Source organism: Scyliorhinus canicula, chromosome 11 (assembly GCF_902713615.1).
Source record: "Scyliorhinus canicula chromosome 11, sScyCan1.1, whole genome shotgun sequence".
In the NCBI taxonomy this organism is placed as follows: Eukaryota; Metazoa; Chordata; class Chondrichthyes; order Carcharhiniformes; family Scyliorhinidae; genus Scyliorhinus; species Scyliorhinus canicula.
The window spans coordinates 123,461,991-123,480,211 of record NC_052156.1 but is presented as its reverse complement, the minus strand read 5'-3'; the positions used below and the strand labels follow the sequence as shown (position 1 = coordinate 123,480,211).

Sequence of the window (18,221 nt, the reverse complement as noted above, 5' to 3'; positions counted from 1 at the left end):
TGGACACATGGAGGTTCATGCACCCGGGTGAGAAGGAGTTAACAATTGCACCAGGTCTATACCCAGGTCGACTTCATTGTGGTGGGGAAATTGGTGCTTCCAGGGATAGTAAGAGTGGTATGCTCCATGATCTTAGTCTCCGACCACGCTCCACACTACATAGATGTGAGGTTGGAGATGGGCTGTGCCCAACGCCCCACATGGAGGTTGAACATGGCCCTACATGCCAACAAGGCTGTGGTGAACGTATTGTACTGACTATTCACCACTGTATTACACTGTATCACGCCGTTGCCCTTGTGGGCTCCACCTATGAACCATTGTACCATATTACACGGAATGTATCATGTTGGTGCCCTTGTGGGCTCCGCCCCTGGCTCCACCCCTTGAGGGGAGGTATAAAGAGCAGCTACCCTGTAGACGGCTCTCAGTAGCAGAGCAGTTGCAGGCAGGCACTGTTCCAGTCGATTAAAGCCGCAGTTTACATCTACTCTCTGTTTTGCATGAATTGATGGTCGCAACAAAGGCCTTCTGCCAGAAAATATCACGGCCATAGATGAGTGTATTACTAACAACCGGAAGGCAGGAGGTGTCACTCTCCATGCTCTGGGAAGCACTGAAGGCTGTTATCAGAGGGAAAACTATCGCCTACAAGGCACTCAGGGGCAGAGACGAGAGGGCAGCTACACAACGACTCATCAACTCCATTTTGGAGGTCAACAGAAGATACTCTGAGGCCTTGAATGTAGAGCTTCTGGAGAGAGGAAAAAGCTACAAATGGGCTTTAACCTGTTATCCACCAGGAAAGCATTGCACCAAATTTGCCAGGCCTGGGGGAACCTTCTACGAACATGGAGACAAAGCCACCTGGCTGCTGGCTCACCAGCTGAGACAACAGGCAGCCATGAGGGAGATAGTGCAGGTGACCGATAGCAGAGGCCGACTGGTAGCCGAACCAAAAAAGGTCAACGGTGTTCGAGCTTACTACAGAGGGCTGTACTCCTCCGAGCCCCTCGACATAGACTCGGGGATGAAACAGTTCCTCAATGGACTGGACATGCCAGTCCCGGGGGAAGGTAGGAGAAGGGGACTGGAAGCACCAATAGAACTGGGAGAGGTCATGGAGAGCATCAGCTCCATGCAAGTGGGGAAGGCGCTGCAGCCAGAGGGGTTTCTGGTGGATATCTACAAAAGATTTGTGGCCCCGCACTTGCAGGAGATGTTCGCAGACTCGCTGGAGAGGAGCACCTTTCCTCCAATGCTGACACAAGCCACTATATTGCTGATACCCAAGAAAGACATTGAGCCAACCGAATGCGGATTATACAAACCCATTTCACTGCTCAATGTGGATGTCAAAAACTAGGGTTGGGACTCTTGGAGGAAAAAACTGAACAGGGCCAACTCTCCCTCCACTTGCGCAAGGCTAAGCCTAATGCAATTGAAAGTGGTGCACAGAACATGTGTAATCAGAACCCGAATGAGCTGGTTCTTCCCGGAGGTAGAGAATAAATGTGAACAGTGCCAGGGAGGCCCGGCCCCACACACCCACATGTTCTGGGCCTGCACCAGATTGTCGGCTTCTGGACAGCCTTCTTTGATGCAATGTCCAAGGTTGTGGGGGTAAGGGTGGAGCCAAGCCCGAAAGTAGCAGTCTTCGGGGTATCTAACCGGACAGAACTAATCATGGAGAAAGGAACTGACACTGTCTTTGCTTCCCCAATCGCCTGCTGAAGTATCCTGCTCGGCTGGAGATCAGCAACACCACCCACAGCTGCAGACTGGCTCTCCGACCTGCCGGAATTTCTCCACCTGAAAATCAAATCCACCATTCAAGGGTCGGAGGAGGGCTTCCACAAGACGTGGAAGCCATTCACCAACTTGTTCCAGGGTCTGTTTGAAGCCAGCAGCCAATACAGGGGCAGGGTGGGTGGGGGCACTGGGGCCAACAAGACACCAAAGAACAGAAAGAGGGAGGAAAGGATGGAGTGGGGTAGGAAGGGTGAAGGGAGGTGGGGGGGGGGGGGGGACAGAAATAGCTGGAAGAAATAACGGGGGGGGGGGGGGGGGGGCGGTGCAAGAACAAGGAACTCTATACGTAAATACACAATAATTACCTTTTGTAAACCATGTATGAACTGCAAAATTCCAATAAAAATATTTTAAAAAAATATTGTTTTCACATTCATATTATAGGAGATCTTATGATGGTCTATATGCTTATTTTTATGTATTGTAAACTTATATATGTTTAAAAAGCAGTCACCTGATATCAAAGAATTGTTTGTGAATGGTCCTCTGTTTACTGCATTGTTAGAAACCCATTATATCCACTGTAATTTTGAAGTAGTCAATTTATTTACCTTGATAAAAGCAAATTACTGTGGATGCTGGAATCTGAAAGAAAAACAGAAAATACTGGACAATCTCAGCAGGTCTGACAGCATCTGTGGAGAGAAAAGGGAGCTAACGTTTCGAGCCTGGATGACTCTTTGTCAAAGCTTTGTCACAGATGCTGCCAGACCTGCTGAGATTTTCCAGTATTTTTAAAATGTGTTTACCTTCTTGTGTCTGGATGAGCATTCATGGAGTCAGTGCTGGATGTAGCACAGATCACACCAGGGGCGAAATTCTCCGACCCCACGCAGGGTCGGAGAATCGGCAGGCAGCGGCGTTAATCCCGCTCCCGCAGGGTTTTTAATTCTCTGACCGGCCAAAAACCGGCGCTGTGCAAATCCCGCCGGCAGCCTCTGAAAACAGCTGGCGCCGGCGGGATTTCATTATATTTTTGTTTCCACAAATCTCCGGCCCGGATGGGCCGAAGTCGCGCCGACGTGGCCACGGGTCACGTCGGCGAAAATCACAGTAGCTTTAAAACGGCGTCAACCATTGATGATGGTTGACGCCGTTCAGTGTCGGGGGGGGGGGGGGGGGGGGGGGGGGGGGGGGGGGGTGGGTGGGTTGCGGCATCGGGGGGGGTTGCGGCATCGGGGGGGGTTGCGGCATCGGGGGGGGTTGCGGCATCGGGGGGGGGTTGCGGCAATCGGGGGGGTTGCGGCATCGGGGGGGGTTGCGGCAATCGGGGGGGTTGCGGCATCGGGGGGGGGGTTGCGGCATCGGGGGGGGTTGCGGCATCGGGGGGGTTGCGGCATCGGGGGGGGGGTTGCGGCATGGGGGGGAGTTTGGGGGCAGCGGCGTGCAGAGAGGGGGGGCGACGGATGCCCGGGGCCAACGCACCGTCGCCCCCCCCCTCTGTACGCCGCTGCCCCCTATCCCAACCACCCCCCCTCACCACCCCTACCTCCCTCCAATGCCCCTACCCCCCTCCCCACCATCCCTACCCCCCTCCCCACCACCCCTACCCCCCTCCAACGCCGCCCCCCCCATCTCTCGCAACGCCGCAACCCCCCCCCTCTCAACGCCGGGTCCCCCACCCTCTCAACGCCGGGTCCCCCCCCTCAACGCTGGGTCCCCCCCCCCTTCAACGCCGGTACCCACACCCCGTCCCCCTCCCTCTGAAGGCCGGTACCCACATCCCCCTCTCCCTCTGAAGGCCGGTACCCACACCCCCCCCTCTCTCCTCGTCCCCCCTTCCTTCCTCCTCCCCCCCTTCCTTCCTCCTCCCCCCTTCCTTCCTCCTCCCCCTTCCTTCCTCCCCCCCCTCCTTCCTCCTCCCCCCTTCCTTCCTCCTCCCCCCTTCCTTCCTCCGTTAGAGGGGGGGGGTGCGGCGTTAGTGGGGGGGCGCGGTGCGGCGTTGGAGTGGGGTAGGGGTGGTGAAGGGGGTAGGGGTGGTGAGGGGAGGGGGTTGGGGTAGGGGCAGCGGCGTGCAGAGGGGGGGCGACGGTGCGTTGGCCCCGGGCATCCGTCGCCCCCCTCCTCTGCACGCCGCTGCCCCTACCCCAACCCCCCCTCACCACCCCTACCCCCTTCACCACACCTACCCCCCTCCAACGCCGCCCCCCCTCCAACGCCGCCCCCCCTCTCTCAACTCAACACCGCAACCCCCCCTCTCAACTCAACGCCGCAAACCCCCCCCCTCAACTCAACGCCGCAAACCCCCCCCCCCTCTCCTCTCAACTCAACCCCGCAAACCCCCCAACGCCGGGTCTGTCTCTCTGCTCCTTCCCCCCCCCCAAATGCCGGTCTGTCTCTCTCTCTCTCCCGCCCCCCAAATGCCGGTCTGTCTCTCTGCTCCTCCCCCCCCCCCCCCAAATGCCGGTCTGTCTCTCTCCTCCTCCTCCCCCCCCCCAATGCCGGGTCAGTCTCTCTCCTCCCCCCCCCCCCCCCAAATGCCGGTCTGTCTCTCTCCTCCTCCCCCCCCCCCAAACGCCGGGTCAGTCTCTCTCCTCCCCCCCCCCCCAAATGCCGGTCTGTCTCTCTCTCTCCCCCCCCCCCCAAATGCCGGTCTGTCTCTCTCCTCCTCCCCCCCCCCCAATGCCGGGTCAGTCTCTCTCCTCCCCCCCCCCCAAATGCCGGTCTGTCTCTCTCTCTCCCCCCCCACATGCCGGTCTGTCTCTCTCCTCCTCCTCCCCCCCCCCCCCCCCAATGCCGGTCTGTCTCTCTCTCTCCCCCCTCCCAAAATGCCGGTCTGTCTCTCTCCTCCCCCCCCCCCCCCCCAAACGCCGGGTCAGTCTCTCTCCTCCCCCCCCCCCCAAACGCCGGGTCAGTCTCTCTCCTCCCCCCCTCAAATGCCGGTCTGTCTCTCTCTCTCCCGCCCCCCAAATGCCGGTCTGTCTCTCTCCTCCTCCTCCCCCCCCCCAATGCCGGTCTGTCTCTCTCTCTCCCCCCCCCCAAAATGCTGGTCTGTCTCTCTCCTCCTCCCCCCCCCCCCCCAAACGCCGGGCTGTCTCTCTCCTCCTCCTCCCCCCCCCCAAAAAACGCCGGGTCTCACCACTTCCGCAGCTGGTGAAACTGACGCGTATCGCGTCAGTCCGCTGCTGGCCCCTCCGGGAACGGAGAAAAGCGGCCTTAAAGAAGGCCCCCACGCCGGAGTCATCTACACCAATTTTGCTCGCCGGAAATCGGCGTTACGACGGTCTGCAGAGAATTTCGCCCCAGAACTGTCATAAAGACTTGTTGGCAAATATTGTTTTAACCAAAACCAATTTCCCTCCCTTCTTTTCCTTAATATGTATGTTTTTAGAGAAAGCAAAGGATATTTTAATAAATAATGAAAGCACAAGCACAGAGAGGCTGTGACTAATGCATGCACAATTAGTTGGCTCTACATGACTATCGAACATACCCTCTCAAACCTTTCTCACTGTGGTTTGCAGATGGTGGAGGGAAGCCTGGGATTGGTAAGATGATTTCCCTGCACAGGCCTCAATTCAAATTGCAGTGAAAAACCGTTAAGCTGATTGGACCTCGATCTGCAAATTTAAAGCAGGACCCCGCTGCTTTCTGTCACGTGTCCCAAACAACCACTCAAAAGAAGAGGTTAAAATGCTCCCTGCAGGAAATCAATGGAAATTTGCGGGGATAAGGCACTGCCATTTTAACTGCCCACCGGCATGGTTTCTGCTGGGTGAACAGACCAACAGATTTCATTTAATTCATTTTGGCGGGTAGAAATTCTCTAATCGGTTTTATGTACAGATGCTTTCTCCTCACATTACACAGGTATTACTCATCCTTCTTTTATCATGAAGCAAGTGAAACTGGAGCTCCACTTGAAATTTCAAGATAAAAACAAAATCAAAGCTTGTCAAGAACACAATTCTTGTCATAATCTGTGAACTGTATCATTGTTTACTATATCTTTTTAAAATTGACAACTTTGACTGCAAAATATTGAGTGAATGTTCAGCAGAAGTTCATTTTAATAAACATGTAAAGCATTTCCACATAATGCCGCCTGTATATTTTTATGTTGAGCCAGTTAATAATTTAAACAAGCTGCACCTTTTGCCATGACTTGCTTTTATCTTTTAAATGCAATTGAATTTTATATAACACAATGTTCCCATGTTTGAAGTCAGCCAATTGTCTTAAATATAAATCATGCCAGCGATCTAGATACACATGGAATTTTACAGATATTTACAACTGATGACACAAGAGTAGCTGATTGATTATTATTCCTCTTTGTGGTGAAAAGTGAAGTGGGCAAATACAAGTGACTACTTTCGTTTGAGCTATTGAGAATCAATGTCTTGTGTGAACCACGTATTTAAAAATCATGAAGAAAAGCTTCCCAAACTAATAGAAGCTAATGACAAATATAAAGCAAAACAGCCGCCTGAAGTTTACAGAAACATCCATTCTACTTAAAAAGATTTAAGTATGTAATTCTGTTCACTTACTTTGACTTTTCCGTCCTCTTGTAAACATATGGGTTTAACCAACGAGATGAGGTGCAACAAGTAAAAGCACACCTGAGGTACATTCAATTAAACGCAAAATGTTGCCCTCAGGCACCTGGGTGTGGAGGGAAAAAGTATTTGATATCAGAATGTTGACGTGTGAAGAATTCTGTTGCATGCTGTCTCTTGTGGTAGTTGTTAACAGTGCATCGGAACAATATATTTTAATACTAGGTTTTTGATCAATCGTTTGTGAAAATAAAACAATTTAATCCCACTCAAGATCAAGTTTATTAAGACTCCACCTCATTAACTAAGCATTTGCATTTATGTAGCATTTTTAACATCGTAAAATATCCCATGGTGCTTCACGGAGTGGGGGTGGGGTGGGGAGGGGAGGGCGATGTCATCAAACAAAATTCAACACAAAGTTAGAAAGTTAATATTGGGACAGGCGACAAAAAGCTTCTTGCTATTTGTTCTGAGCATGTGAAGATTTCTGGCAGGGCCATCATTTATTGCCCTTCCCTAATTGCCTTTGAGCCGATGGGGATGAGCCGCCATCTTAAACCAGTCAGTATTTGGTTTAGGTAAGACCCATAGCCCTGTTGGTGAGGAGGTTGCTGGATTTTGACCCAGCAACGATGAAGGAACATTGACATTGTCATGTGAGAGTACCTTTAAGAAATGGATGTTTAATCAGTGTACCTTTAAGAAATGGAGCAGCTCGTATTACTGAAGTGATGTGAGAGGGTGGGGGTAGCTGAGTTGAGTTCACTTCTGCTTTTAGTTTCAGTTTGAGAGAGCGGCTGAAAAGTGCCTGGCTGGTTTGCTGAGAGCTGCATGAAGAAGAAGAGCTTAGATGTGTCTGTGTTTGCAGTAAGCTGGATCTGCTGTGATCTCTGCCAGGAAAGAATATCTCTGAATCATTTGGGTGATTTCAACTCATAATAGTAATGTCTTTAACCTGATGTGTTTCTGTTTAAAGGTGTTAAGTCTTTTGGAGGTTTGAAGGAACATTTTGAGGGGTTATTTAGTGTTGTATTATTTTCGGAGTTATCTTTGAAGTAAGAGGTGTTAAGGGATGCAATGTTTATTTAAAAAGGTTAAGTTGAATTCATGGAATAAACATTGTTTTGTTTAAAAACCCATGTGTCCATAATTGTAATACCACACCTGGAGACCAAGCCGTGTGCTTCAAAAGCAACAATACATTAAAGGGAGAGGTTGGTTGACCTCCATGATACATTTTGGGGTTCTGAAAACGCCGCTCCCATAACAACATGTATAAAACTTAGGATGGTGTATCGTTTGGCGGGAACTTGCAGGCAATTGTGCTCCTATATACCTGCTGCATTTGTTTTTAGGTAAGAGAAGTTGCAAGTTTAGAAGCGTAAGGTTTAACATTCGGCAGTCACAAGGTACCCGAAATAGACGGCTGGGAATTCATAAGTGATTTTAAGGTAGTTTGTTAGGCTTATGAAGAAGCAACAGTTTAGACGTGAAACATGAACTAAATAGACAGAAAGGAAATAAAGCCAGTGATAGGTCAGAATGGATTACTGGTTCCTGATCAGACAAATGTATGGGGGGCACGTGGTTGCTGATCTCCTTGGCTGACAGTGGTGGTCTCCTTAGAGTGGTCCACTGTCCCCAGATCAGACAAATGGGTGGATGAAGATGAACTCCATACCTAGAAGTGACGTTCTCTTGTCTGTTTGGAAATAGTACTCTTATTCCCCCTTTTGTTTTTTGCCTCCTGCAGTCAGCGAGGATATCAGGATGTTCTTTGTTTTTGTAATGGTCTTGTCGGATGGCTTGATTTATATTCCAAGAACATTGTACCTAAAGCTATAAATGATTTATTAATATTAACTGTGGGTAACTATACGCAAAACAGCTGATAAATAACAGTATGATCATGCACAAGCAACCACTCTCTTCCAGCTCTCTAGTTAGTCTGAGGTCACCTTACTCTAACATTCACATATATACTAATTTTTTTTAATAAATGTTTTTTATTGAGTTTTTGAACAAAGTATATTTGCCTTTATGTACACAGGATATGATATATATAGAGAAGGGCACACACACACAAATCACAGAGGAAAAAAACGAAAAAGAAAGTAACAACACGAGAGAAACACAAAATCAAATAAAGTAACTGGTAGGGTATTATGCACCCGCTCAACAGCAGCAACTCTGTGCACTTGGCAAAATTATTTACACACATAAGTAGGCATCTGTTTGTTGGGGGGAGGGGGGGAGACTGGGGGTGGGGGGGGGGGGGTGTAGGTATACATTTGGGTGCCGGAGAGACAATTACGGAGGGCAGTACTCCAATGGGTCTGGTGCTGGTGTTGTCCCTTGCTTCTCCCGGACGGATTTCGCTGCCGTTGTCGTCTCGTGCTCACTTCCGCTTCAGCCGGCCCTCCCATCTTCCACCTGTATTCTACTTTTTCTCTGTTCATGTGGATGCCAAGTTTGTTAATGTTTCCCTGCCTCCCTCCCCTACCTCCCTGGCTTTTCTCTATTGTTCCCTGTCTCTTCCCTCTTCCCCCCCATACCCCGCTTCTGCCCCCCCCCTCCCCCCTGTGGTTCGCCTTTCCTTCCTCTTAGATTTAGCTGTCCCCCACCGCCCCCACCGCCCTCTCCCGGTCTATCTCTCCCTCTCATGCGTTGGCTACTTTCCCCTGGTTCTTGGCTATCTGGCTATTCTTCTGCTTCTTCGTTGGCCACAAACAGGTCCCAGAACAATTGGGTGAATGGCTCCCATGTCGTGTGGGAGCCATGGTCTGACCCTCAGATGGCAAATTTGATTTTCTCCATTTGGAGAGATTCCGAGAGGTCGGACAGCCAGTCTGCAGCTCTGGGCGGTGCTGTTGACCACCAGCCAAACAGGATTCTACGGTGGGCGATCAGGGAGGCAAAGGCAAGGGTGTCAGCCCTCCTCCCCAGGAATAGATCTGGCTGGTCTGAAACCCTGAAGACTGCCACTTTTGGGCATGGCTCCACCCTCACCCCCACCACTTTGGACATTGCCTCGAAGAAGGCTGTCCAGTACCACTGAATACTAATGAGACTCCTAGTGGTTAGTTGGTGAATTACAACACAATCATGATATCACTACATCACCTTTCCTTTGAAGGAACAAATTAATACATTCTCATGTTATATCATTAGTCTGTGAATCTAACAGTATTCATTTTTCTTCAACATTTTAAAAGCTGGTTTAACAAATATAGATATAGATACAAGGGGCGAAATTCTCCGACCCCCAACAGGGTCGGAGAATCACCTGGGGCAGCCGAAAATCCTGCCCCCGCCGTGGCAGAGATTCTCCGCCACCCGGGAATTGGCGGGGGCGGGAATCACGCCACTCCGATCGGCGAGGCCCCTGCGGTGATTCTCCGGCCTGGATGGGCTCTCCCGCCCCCGAAGTTTGAACCACCTCTGGTGGCGGCGGGATCAACGCCGCGACCGGGCCCCCGGGGTCCTGTGGGGGGGGCGTGGGGCGATCGGGCCCCGGGGGGTGCCCCCACGGTGGCCAGGCCCGCGATCAGGGCCCCCCGCTCAGACTCCGGGCCAGTGCACTCTTTCTCCTCCGCCACGGCCTCCGCCATGGCGGAAGTGGAAGAGAAACCCACATCGCGCATGCGCTGGTGGTTACGTCAGCCGCAGCTGGCTGCTGACGTCACCGCCGGCGCATGCGCTGACCGGCGAAAGCCTTTTGACCAGCCCCGCTGCCGGGCTGCGGGCCTGAAAGGCCGCTGGTGCCGGTTTTTTGCGCCAGTCTTCTGGTGCCAACCGCTCCGGCGCGGGGCTAGCCCCCAAAGATGTGGAGAATTCCCCACCTTTGGGGAGGCCCGACCCCGGAGTGGTTGGCGCCACTCCCCTACTCCGGGACCCCCCGTCACGCCAGGTAGGGGAGAATCACGCCCAAGAACAGCAAACATAATATGTGCAAATAGTCCAAATCTACAAATGGAGTTGATCAGATTTTCTTCCTACTCTGGTTGATCTTCTCACAGTTTGCCCTTGTTGCTCAGAACTTGTAGGTTCAATGTTCTCCATGACATTCTCATGCTCAGGAAGTGCTGAACTATCTGACACTGCAGCTGATGTTGATTCTGACATAGATTCATCATCCATCACGTTGTTGTGAAAGTCTTCTCTGGTTTTCAAGAGTGCACAATGACTTCTTCTTACAACCAGCCCTTCCTCTGTCAGTGCATTGTAGGAACGAGGTGCCACTTCTTCAAGTACAATGGCTTTTCTTGACCAATTGTCTGAATCTTCTATTCTCACAATGCCATCACGACTCAGAGTGTTAAAGTTCTAGACACTCTCTCATAGAACTGCTTTTGTTTTGCTTTAATGTTTTGCATTTCCTGCAGTACCACTGAATTCTCCTCCTCCTTTTCCAAGTATGGAAGTGTGGCACACAGCCTTCTATTCTGCTGGCGATCTACCATGTGACAATGGTGATGCTCTGTAACTCACTAATGCGAGATATGGATCAGATTGGCTGTCCATTGCCTTCTTCAACAATTGCTTGACAATATGTACACCATTCTTGGTTTTGCCATTAGCTTGTGGGACTTGATCTGATGTGATGGAAATCATACGTGACTGCGAAATGTTGCCGCAATTTAAAGCTAAAACAAGGTCTGTTGTCACTCACAATGACTTGGGTAATTCCGTGTCTAGGGGGCAGCACGGTGGTGCAGTGGGTTAGCACAGCGCCGAGGTCCCAGGCTCGATCCCGGCTCTGGGTCACTATCTGTGTGGAGTTTGCACATTCTTCCCGTGTTTGCGTGGGTTTTGCCCCCACAACCCAAAAATGTGCAGGGTAGGTGGTTTGGCCATGCTAAATTGCCCCTTAATTGGAAAAAATTAATTGGGTACTCTAAATTTAAAAAAATAATAATTCCGTGTCTAGCAAAAATTGACTTGATATACAATATTACACTGCTTGCCATTATACATGACAGTAGAGCCATCTCGGGGATAGTTTGAATAATAGTCTATGATGATTAAATAATCTTTCCCTCATAGGTGAAAGAGATCCATAGCTATCTTCTGCTATGGTGCCGTAGGTAAATCAGATATTTGCATCGGTTCTCTTGTTTGCTTGCAATGATGCGTCTGGCATGTGTCACAACAACTGACCATCCTGCCAATATCCTGGTTTATACCTGGCCAGTAAACCGAGTCACAAGCTCTCCATTTACACTTCTCAATTCCAAGATGTCCTTCTTTTATCTTCTTAAGTACATCCTTGTGAAGAGATTGAGGTATAACTATGGTGCACAAATGAAGCACCACTCCATTAATGATATTGAGATCTTACATTGTAGAAGTCCATACATTGACCTCTGGGCCAGTGTGAGTTGATGATCCTCATCACCTCTTGAAGAGTTTGATCATTCCTGGTCTCTTCTTGGATCTCATGTCATGTTGTATCTGATACTGGTAGTAGTGTGGAAATAAGATTGACATGCAGATCTACATCTTCAGCAATTTCACTACTAATATTTTGTATCGGCGCTCTCAATAATACACCTGCTAAGAACAAATATTTGCCTGGTGTGTAGATGAGATTGAAGTCATAGCGTTGTAACTTCATCATCAACCTTTGAATTTGCGAAGACATTTGGTTGAGATTCTTGTTGATGATGTTAACCAAAGGACGATGATCTGTCGCAACTGTGAATGTTGGTAGCCCATAAACGTAGTCGTGAATCTCTCCAAGCCTACAACTAAACCTAGGCATTCTTTTTTGGCTTTGAGTGTACCTCTGCTCTGTTGTCGTCATGGATTGTGATGCATATGCGACTAGTTTCTAATCGCCATGCTCGAGCTGCAGAAGAACTGCTCCCAGACCATCTTGCGACGCGTCTGTTGACACTTTAATCTGCTTCGATGGGTCAAAAAAATGTGAGAACTGGCGTGGCGGTTAATGAAGTCTTGAGCGTCTTCCACTCTTGCTCATGTTGCTCAGTCCAAGTGAAATCCATTGTCTTGTGCAGGAGATCACGTAGATGTGTTGTTTCTGCTGACAGGCTTGGAATGAATTTCCCTATTAAATCGATCATACCCATCACTCTTAAGATGGCTTTCTTGTCGGGTGATTTTGGCACGTTGAGAATTGCTTGGACTTTGTCCTTGTCAGGCTCAATGTCATGTGATGAGAACTTGTCACCTAGGAATGTGACCTCAGTTACCCCAAATTGGCATTTTTGCTTGTTGAGCTTCAGCCTATTTCTCCTGATGTTCATTGGAACTTTAAGCAACCTCGTATCATGCTCTTCTATGATTGAACCCCAAACGATGATAATATCTACATACACACGTACAACTATCAATGTCTTTGATTATGTGCTCCATGGCATGGTGAAACATTTCTGATGCCGAAATGATGCCAAACGGCATTCTCAGAAAGCAATACCGTCCAAATGGTGTATTAAAAGTGCAGCACATTGTACTTTGTTCCTCTAGCTTTAGCTGCTAGAAACTCTGAGATGCCTCGGGTTCGTAAAGAATTGTGCACCAGCCAAATCAGATGGGAACTTGTGTGAGTGACCAGCAGAGTTTTGGGTCAGTTCAAGTTATGTTGGATGGAAGTGGGAGAAGCCGGTCAGGCGAGCATTGGTATCTCAGCTACAAACAGCATTGATGAGGGTTTCAGCTGCTGATGAGCTTGGGCAGAGATGGGTGATGTTACTGATCTGGAAATCGGTGGTCTTGTGGACTAGGTCATGTGGTCAGCACTTAATCTTAAGGTCTAATAGGATGCTAAAGTTGCCAGTGAACAGGCTCAGCTTCAGAGTGTAGCCAGGAAGAGGAATTGAGTCAGTCACCAGGGAATGGAATTTGTGGTGGGGCCGAAGGAAACTGGTTTTGTTCTTCCAGCTATTTAATTGAAAGGATTTCTGCTCATCCAGACAAGCATAATGACAAACCAGAGGTATTGGAGGAGGTAACAAAGTTGGTGCACTAGTCAGCCTATCAGCAGCCAATGTACTGAGAAGTTGGCCTCTGATTGGACGAGCTGGAATAGCGACAAGGACAGGGCTTGAGCAAAGGCGATCAGATGGCAGAGCGGTGGTAGGCTGCAGCCATAGGATAGAAGGTGTCCACGGCTGGGGGAAATGGGGCCAGGAGAACAGAGGCCAGGAGAATGTGGGCCAGGTGTCTGAGGCCTGCTACTGAATCCAAGGTCGTGGGCCCTGAGTCCAAGGCCGGAGGCCAGGAATCCAAGAGACTGGGGAGTGGAAGACAAGGTGCCAGGTGCCAGGAGTCCGGAAGGCCAGAGTCTGTAGCCCGAGAATCCCAGACTGGGGCCGAGAATCTGAGTCTGGGGGGGGGGGGGGGGGGTCAAGAGTCCTTGCTCGGGGGAGGGGGGCTCCGATTACTCCAAGGGAGGGAATTTGAGACTGGTGGGTGGAGGCCAGGGAGTGAGAGAGAGAGAGGTGGGAAGATGGGAGGGGAGAGAGAGAGGGCTGGGAGGTGGGTAGGAGGGATAGAGAGAGGTGGACTGGATTTGTTTATTGTCACGTGTACAGTGAAAAGCATTTTTCTGTGAGCAGCTCAAAGAGATCATTTAGGCCATGCAAAAAAACAAAATAAGAAGAAAATACATAATAGGGCAACACAAGGTACACAATGTAAATACATAGACACCGGCATTGGGTGAAGCATACAGGAGTGTAGTATTAATCAGGGCAGTCCATAAGAGGGTCGTTTAGGAGTCTGGTAACAGCGGGGAAGAAGCTGTGTTTGAATCTGTTGTGCGTGTTCTCAGACTCTTGTATCTCCTGCCCGATGGAAGAAGTTGGAAGAGTAAGTAAGCCAGGTTGGAGGGGTCTTTAATTATGCTGCCTGCTTTCCCCCGGCAGCGGGAGGTGTAGATAGAGTGAATGGATGGAAGTTAGATTTGTGTGATGGACTGGGCTGTGTTATTGATACTCTGAGGGTTCTTGCGCTCTTGTGCCGAGCAGTTGCCATACCAGGCTGTGATGCAGCCAGATGGGATGTTTTCAATGATGCATCTGTAAAAGTTGGTAAGAGTCAGTGTGGACATGCCGAATTTCCTTAGTTTCCTGAGGAAGTATGGGCGCTGCTGTGCTTTCTTGGTGGTAGCGTCGACGTGGGTAGACCAGGACACATTTTTGGTGATGTGCACCCCTAGGAATTTGAAGCTGTTAACCATCTCCACCTTGGCCCGTTGATGCTGACAGGGGTGTGTACAGTACTTTGCTTCCTGAAGCCAATGACCAGCTCTTTAGTTTTGCTGGCATTGAGGGATAAATAGATTGTTGTCATTGCACCACTCCACTAGGTTCTCTATCTCCCTCCTGTATTCTGACTCGTCATTGTTCGAGATCTGACCCACTATGATCGTGTCATCAGCAAAATTGTAGATGGAGTTGGAACCGAATTTTGCCACGCAGTTGTTTTTGCATATGGTGCATAGTAGGGGACTACGTACTCAGCCTTGCGAGGCCCCGGTATTGAGGACTATCGTGGAGGAGGTGTTGTTGTTTATTCTTGCTGATTACGGTCTGTGGGTCAGAAAGTCGAGGACCCAGTTACAGAGTGAGGAGCCAAGTCCTAGGTTTTGGATATTTAATATGTGCTTGGCTGGAATTATGGTGTTGAAGGCAGAGCTGCAGTCAATAAATAGGAGTCTGATGTAGGAGTCCTTGTTGTCGAGATGCTCTAGGGATGAGTCTAGACCAGGGAGATTGTGTTGGAATGCAAATTGCGATGGATCCCGGCATTCTGGGAGTATGGAATTGATGTGTCTCATGACTAACCTTTCCAAGCACTTCATTACGTCTGAGGTCAGGGCCACCAGACAGTTGTCATTGAGGCACGATGCCTGATTCTTCTTTGGCACCGGTATGATGGTGGTCTTCTTGAAGCAGGTGGGGACCTCGGAGCGGAGTAGGGACAAGTTGAAGGTGTCCACGAACATCTGCCAGCTGGTCTGTGCAGGCTCTGAGTGCACGACCAGGGGTACCGTCCGGACCTGTCGCCTTCCTAGGGTTCACTTTCAGGAAGGCCGATCTGACTTCGGAAGCTGTATGGGTGTTATGGACTGCTGGGGCACTCAACAGTGGACCGATGGTTTCCTGCTCGAACCGAGCATAGAATGCATTGTGTTCATTAGGGAGGGGTGTGCTGCTGCTGCCAGGGACACTGCTCAGCTTTGCTTTGTAGCCCGTTATGTTGTTTAGGCCTTGCCACAACCGACAAGAGTCCCTAACGCTAGTCTGTGATTCTGGCTTAGTCTGATATTCACTCTTGGCATCTCGGATGGCTTTGCGGAGATCGTGCCTGGATTTCTTTATAGGTCAGGGTCGCCTGATTTGAACGCCTCAGACCTGTCCTTCAGCAGGGAGACAATCTCCCGATTAAGCTATGCATTCCGGTTGGGGAACATACGTGCTGCTTTTTTTGGCATGCAGTCGTCCACACATTTGCTGATGAAGTCTGTGATGGTGGTGGCATACTCATTTAGGTTGGTTGCTGAGTTCTTAAATGCGGACCAGTCCACTGTCTCCAAGCAGTCATGTAGGAGCTTTTCTCATCCTTGGGCCAACACTGCACGACATTCTTAGCTGGATTCTCCCTCTAAAGTTTCTGCTTTTATGCCGGGAGAAGGCGCAATGTCTTATGGTCTGATTTTCCAAAGTGCAGTCGGGATGGAACAGTAGGTCCCCTTGATTTTTGTGTAGCAGTGGTCAAGGGTGCTGTCGCCCCTGGTGGGACAGGAGATGAGCTGGTGGAATTTTGGCAGTACACTCTTGAGGTTGGCCTTGTTGAAGTCCCCGGCCACGATTATCAAGGCCTCCGAGTGTTCTATTTTGTTGTTGTGTATAACTGTGTTCAGTTCATCCAGTGCCTTCTTCACTTCTGTTGGGAAGGAGAAAAAAAGGTTGGAGAGGGTGGGTGGGATAGAAAGATGTGGGAGGGAGAGGGATGTGGGAGGGAGAGAGATGTGGGAGGGAAAGAGATGTGAGGAAGATGTGGGAGGGTGGGTGGGAGGGAGAAAGAAAGAGAGAGGGAGATGGGTGGGTCTGAGGGAGAGAAAGAGGTGGGAAGGAAAGAGACAGGTTGGAAAGGGGTGGGAGAGAGCGATAGATGTGGGAGGGAGAGATGGGAGGAAGGCTGAGAGGGAGAAAGAAAAAAAGAAAGGATGGGTGGGAGGGAGGAAGAGGTGGGATGGAGAGAGAAAGGGAGAGATAGGCGGGTTGGTGAGAGAGAGGGACAGGTGGGGGTGGGAGTGTTTCTGTGTGTTTATGTGTGAGAGAGAGAATGAGTGTGTGTGCTTCTTTTGGGTGCTTCTGTTGGGTGTGAATCTGTGTATATGGGTCTGATATGAGAATCCAGCTCTCCAGCAAGATTCCACGGGTGGGATTCTCCATTACCCGAAGGCAAAATCAGGAAATGCGAGTGGGAAGTGAATAGCTTCCGCTGCCAAAATCCCGGCAGGCACAGATTTGACGCCAAATCGCGATTCTATGTCACCTTGAAAATGGCGTCAATGTGTTTCACTCCGCGCGTACAGTAGGCACTGTTCGCATATCATTCGCGGGGCTGACCCGGTACCCCCCAGGGCCTCTGCGATTCTCCGGCTCCGATGGGCCGAGTTCCCGACGGCGTGGTTCACTTCTGCTTTTAAAAATTGTGAAACCAGCCTGGTGGCTGCTGAGGGAGAGAGAGGGTGTACGGAAGGTGTCACATAGTTTGCTGAAAGTTGTGCCAACACCACCCACTTCTCCATTCCAGTGCTTGGAGTTCATATTACTGAGTTATAAATAAAAATATGTGGAGCGATTCTCCGAAACGGAGAGAAACAGCCGACGCTGGGGTGAAACCCGGAGTGTTTTACTCCGGCGTCGGAGGCCGCTCCTTGCCCCCTATTCTCTCCCCCCCCCCCCCCCCCCGGGGGGCTAGGAGCGGCGGTGCGCGAATCTTGGGCGCCGGGCCTTGACGCTTGCATCAAAGCGGCGCGCCGAGAATGACACGGCCAGCGGCGCCTAAGTGACGTCAGCCGCCCATGCGCAGGTTGGCCGTCATCCCCTCCGCTGCCCCGCAAGACATGGCGGCTTGATCTTGCGGGGCGGCGGAGGGAAAAGAGTGCATCGTTTACAGACGCCAGCCCGACGATCGGTGGGCACCGATCGCGGGCCAGACATCTGATGAGCACGCCCGTGGTGCTCGATCCTCCCTCCGCCCCCCACAGGCTCCACACTTACCTGTTGTGCGCTGTTCACGCCGGCAGCGACCAGGTGTGGTTGGCGCCGCGTGAGCCGGTCGGGTTCGTCAGGCCGCTCGGCCCATCCGGGCCGGAGAATCGCTGGTCGCCGTGAAAAACGCCGAGCGGCGATTCTCCGAGCGGCGTCACGCAAAACGCGATACGCCATTTTGGGGGGGGGGTAGGAGAATCGCGGGGGGTGCCAGGGTGGCGTGTCGTGATTCACCCGGCCCTCCTGCGATTCTCCCACCCGGCGTGGGGAGCAGAGAATCGCGCCCATGGCTTGGAATTGTACCTTTCAATTTGCATGCTCTTTCTATCCTTTGCCACCAGGTTGTGCTGCAGTATTATTTATCTTGAAAACACTTCAGCTACATGACAAGATAGAATAAAACTGACAGCAGCTCTGTGAACAATGATTCTTGTCAAGATACTGATAATTTTCACAAATAAGGAACTTGCCACAATGTTCTATCTGGTCCTCATCCTAGAGTTCATGAAATAGAATGGTACAGTGCATTAGGCTCATCGCGCCTGTGTCGACTCTTTGAAAGGGTCATCTAGTTAGTCCAATTCCTCTGTTCTTTCTCCATGTCTCTGCAATTGTTTCCTCTTTGAAATGAGGAATTCCCTTTTGAAATGTGAAA

At 50.5% G+C, this 18,221-nt stretch overlaps 1 protein-coding gene across 1 annotated transcript in view; it reads right to left on the bottom strand.

The window, feature by feature from the left end:
- Window positions 1-6,411, bottom strand: part of LOC119973347 (laminin subunit beta-4-like) — a 163,850-nt gene extending 157,439 nt beyond the window's left edge. Inside the window, 1 exon segment of the mRNA XM_038811282.1 lies at window positions 6,306-6,411. Within this exon segment, the coding sequence (XP_038667210.1) occupies window positions 6,306-6,333 (28 nt within the window). The 5' untranslated portion in view covers window positions 6,334-6,411.
- Between the last annotated feature and the right edge of the window lie 11,810 nt (window positions 6,412-18,221).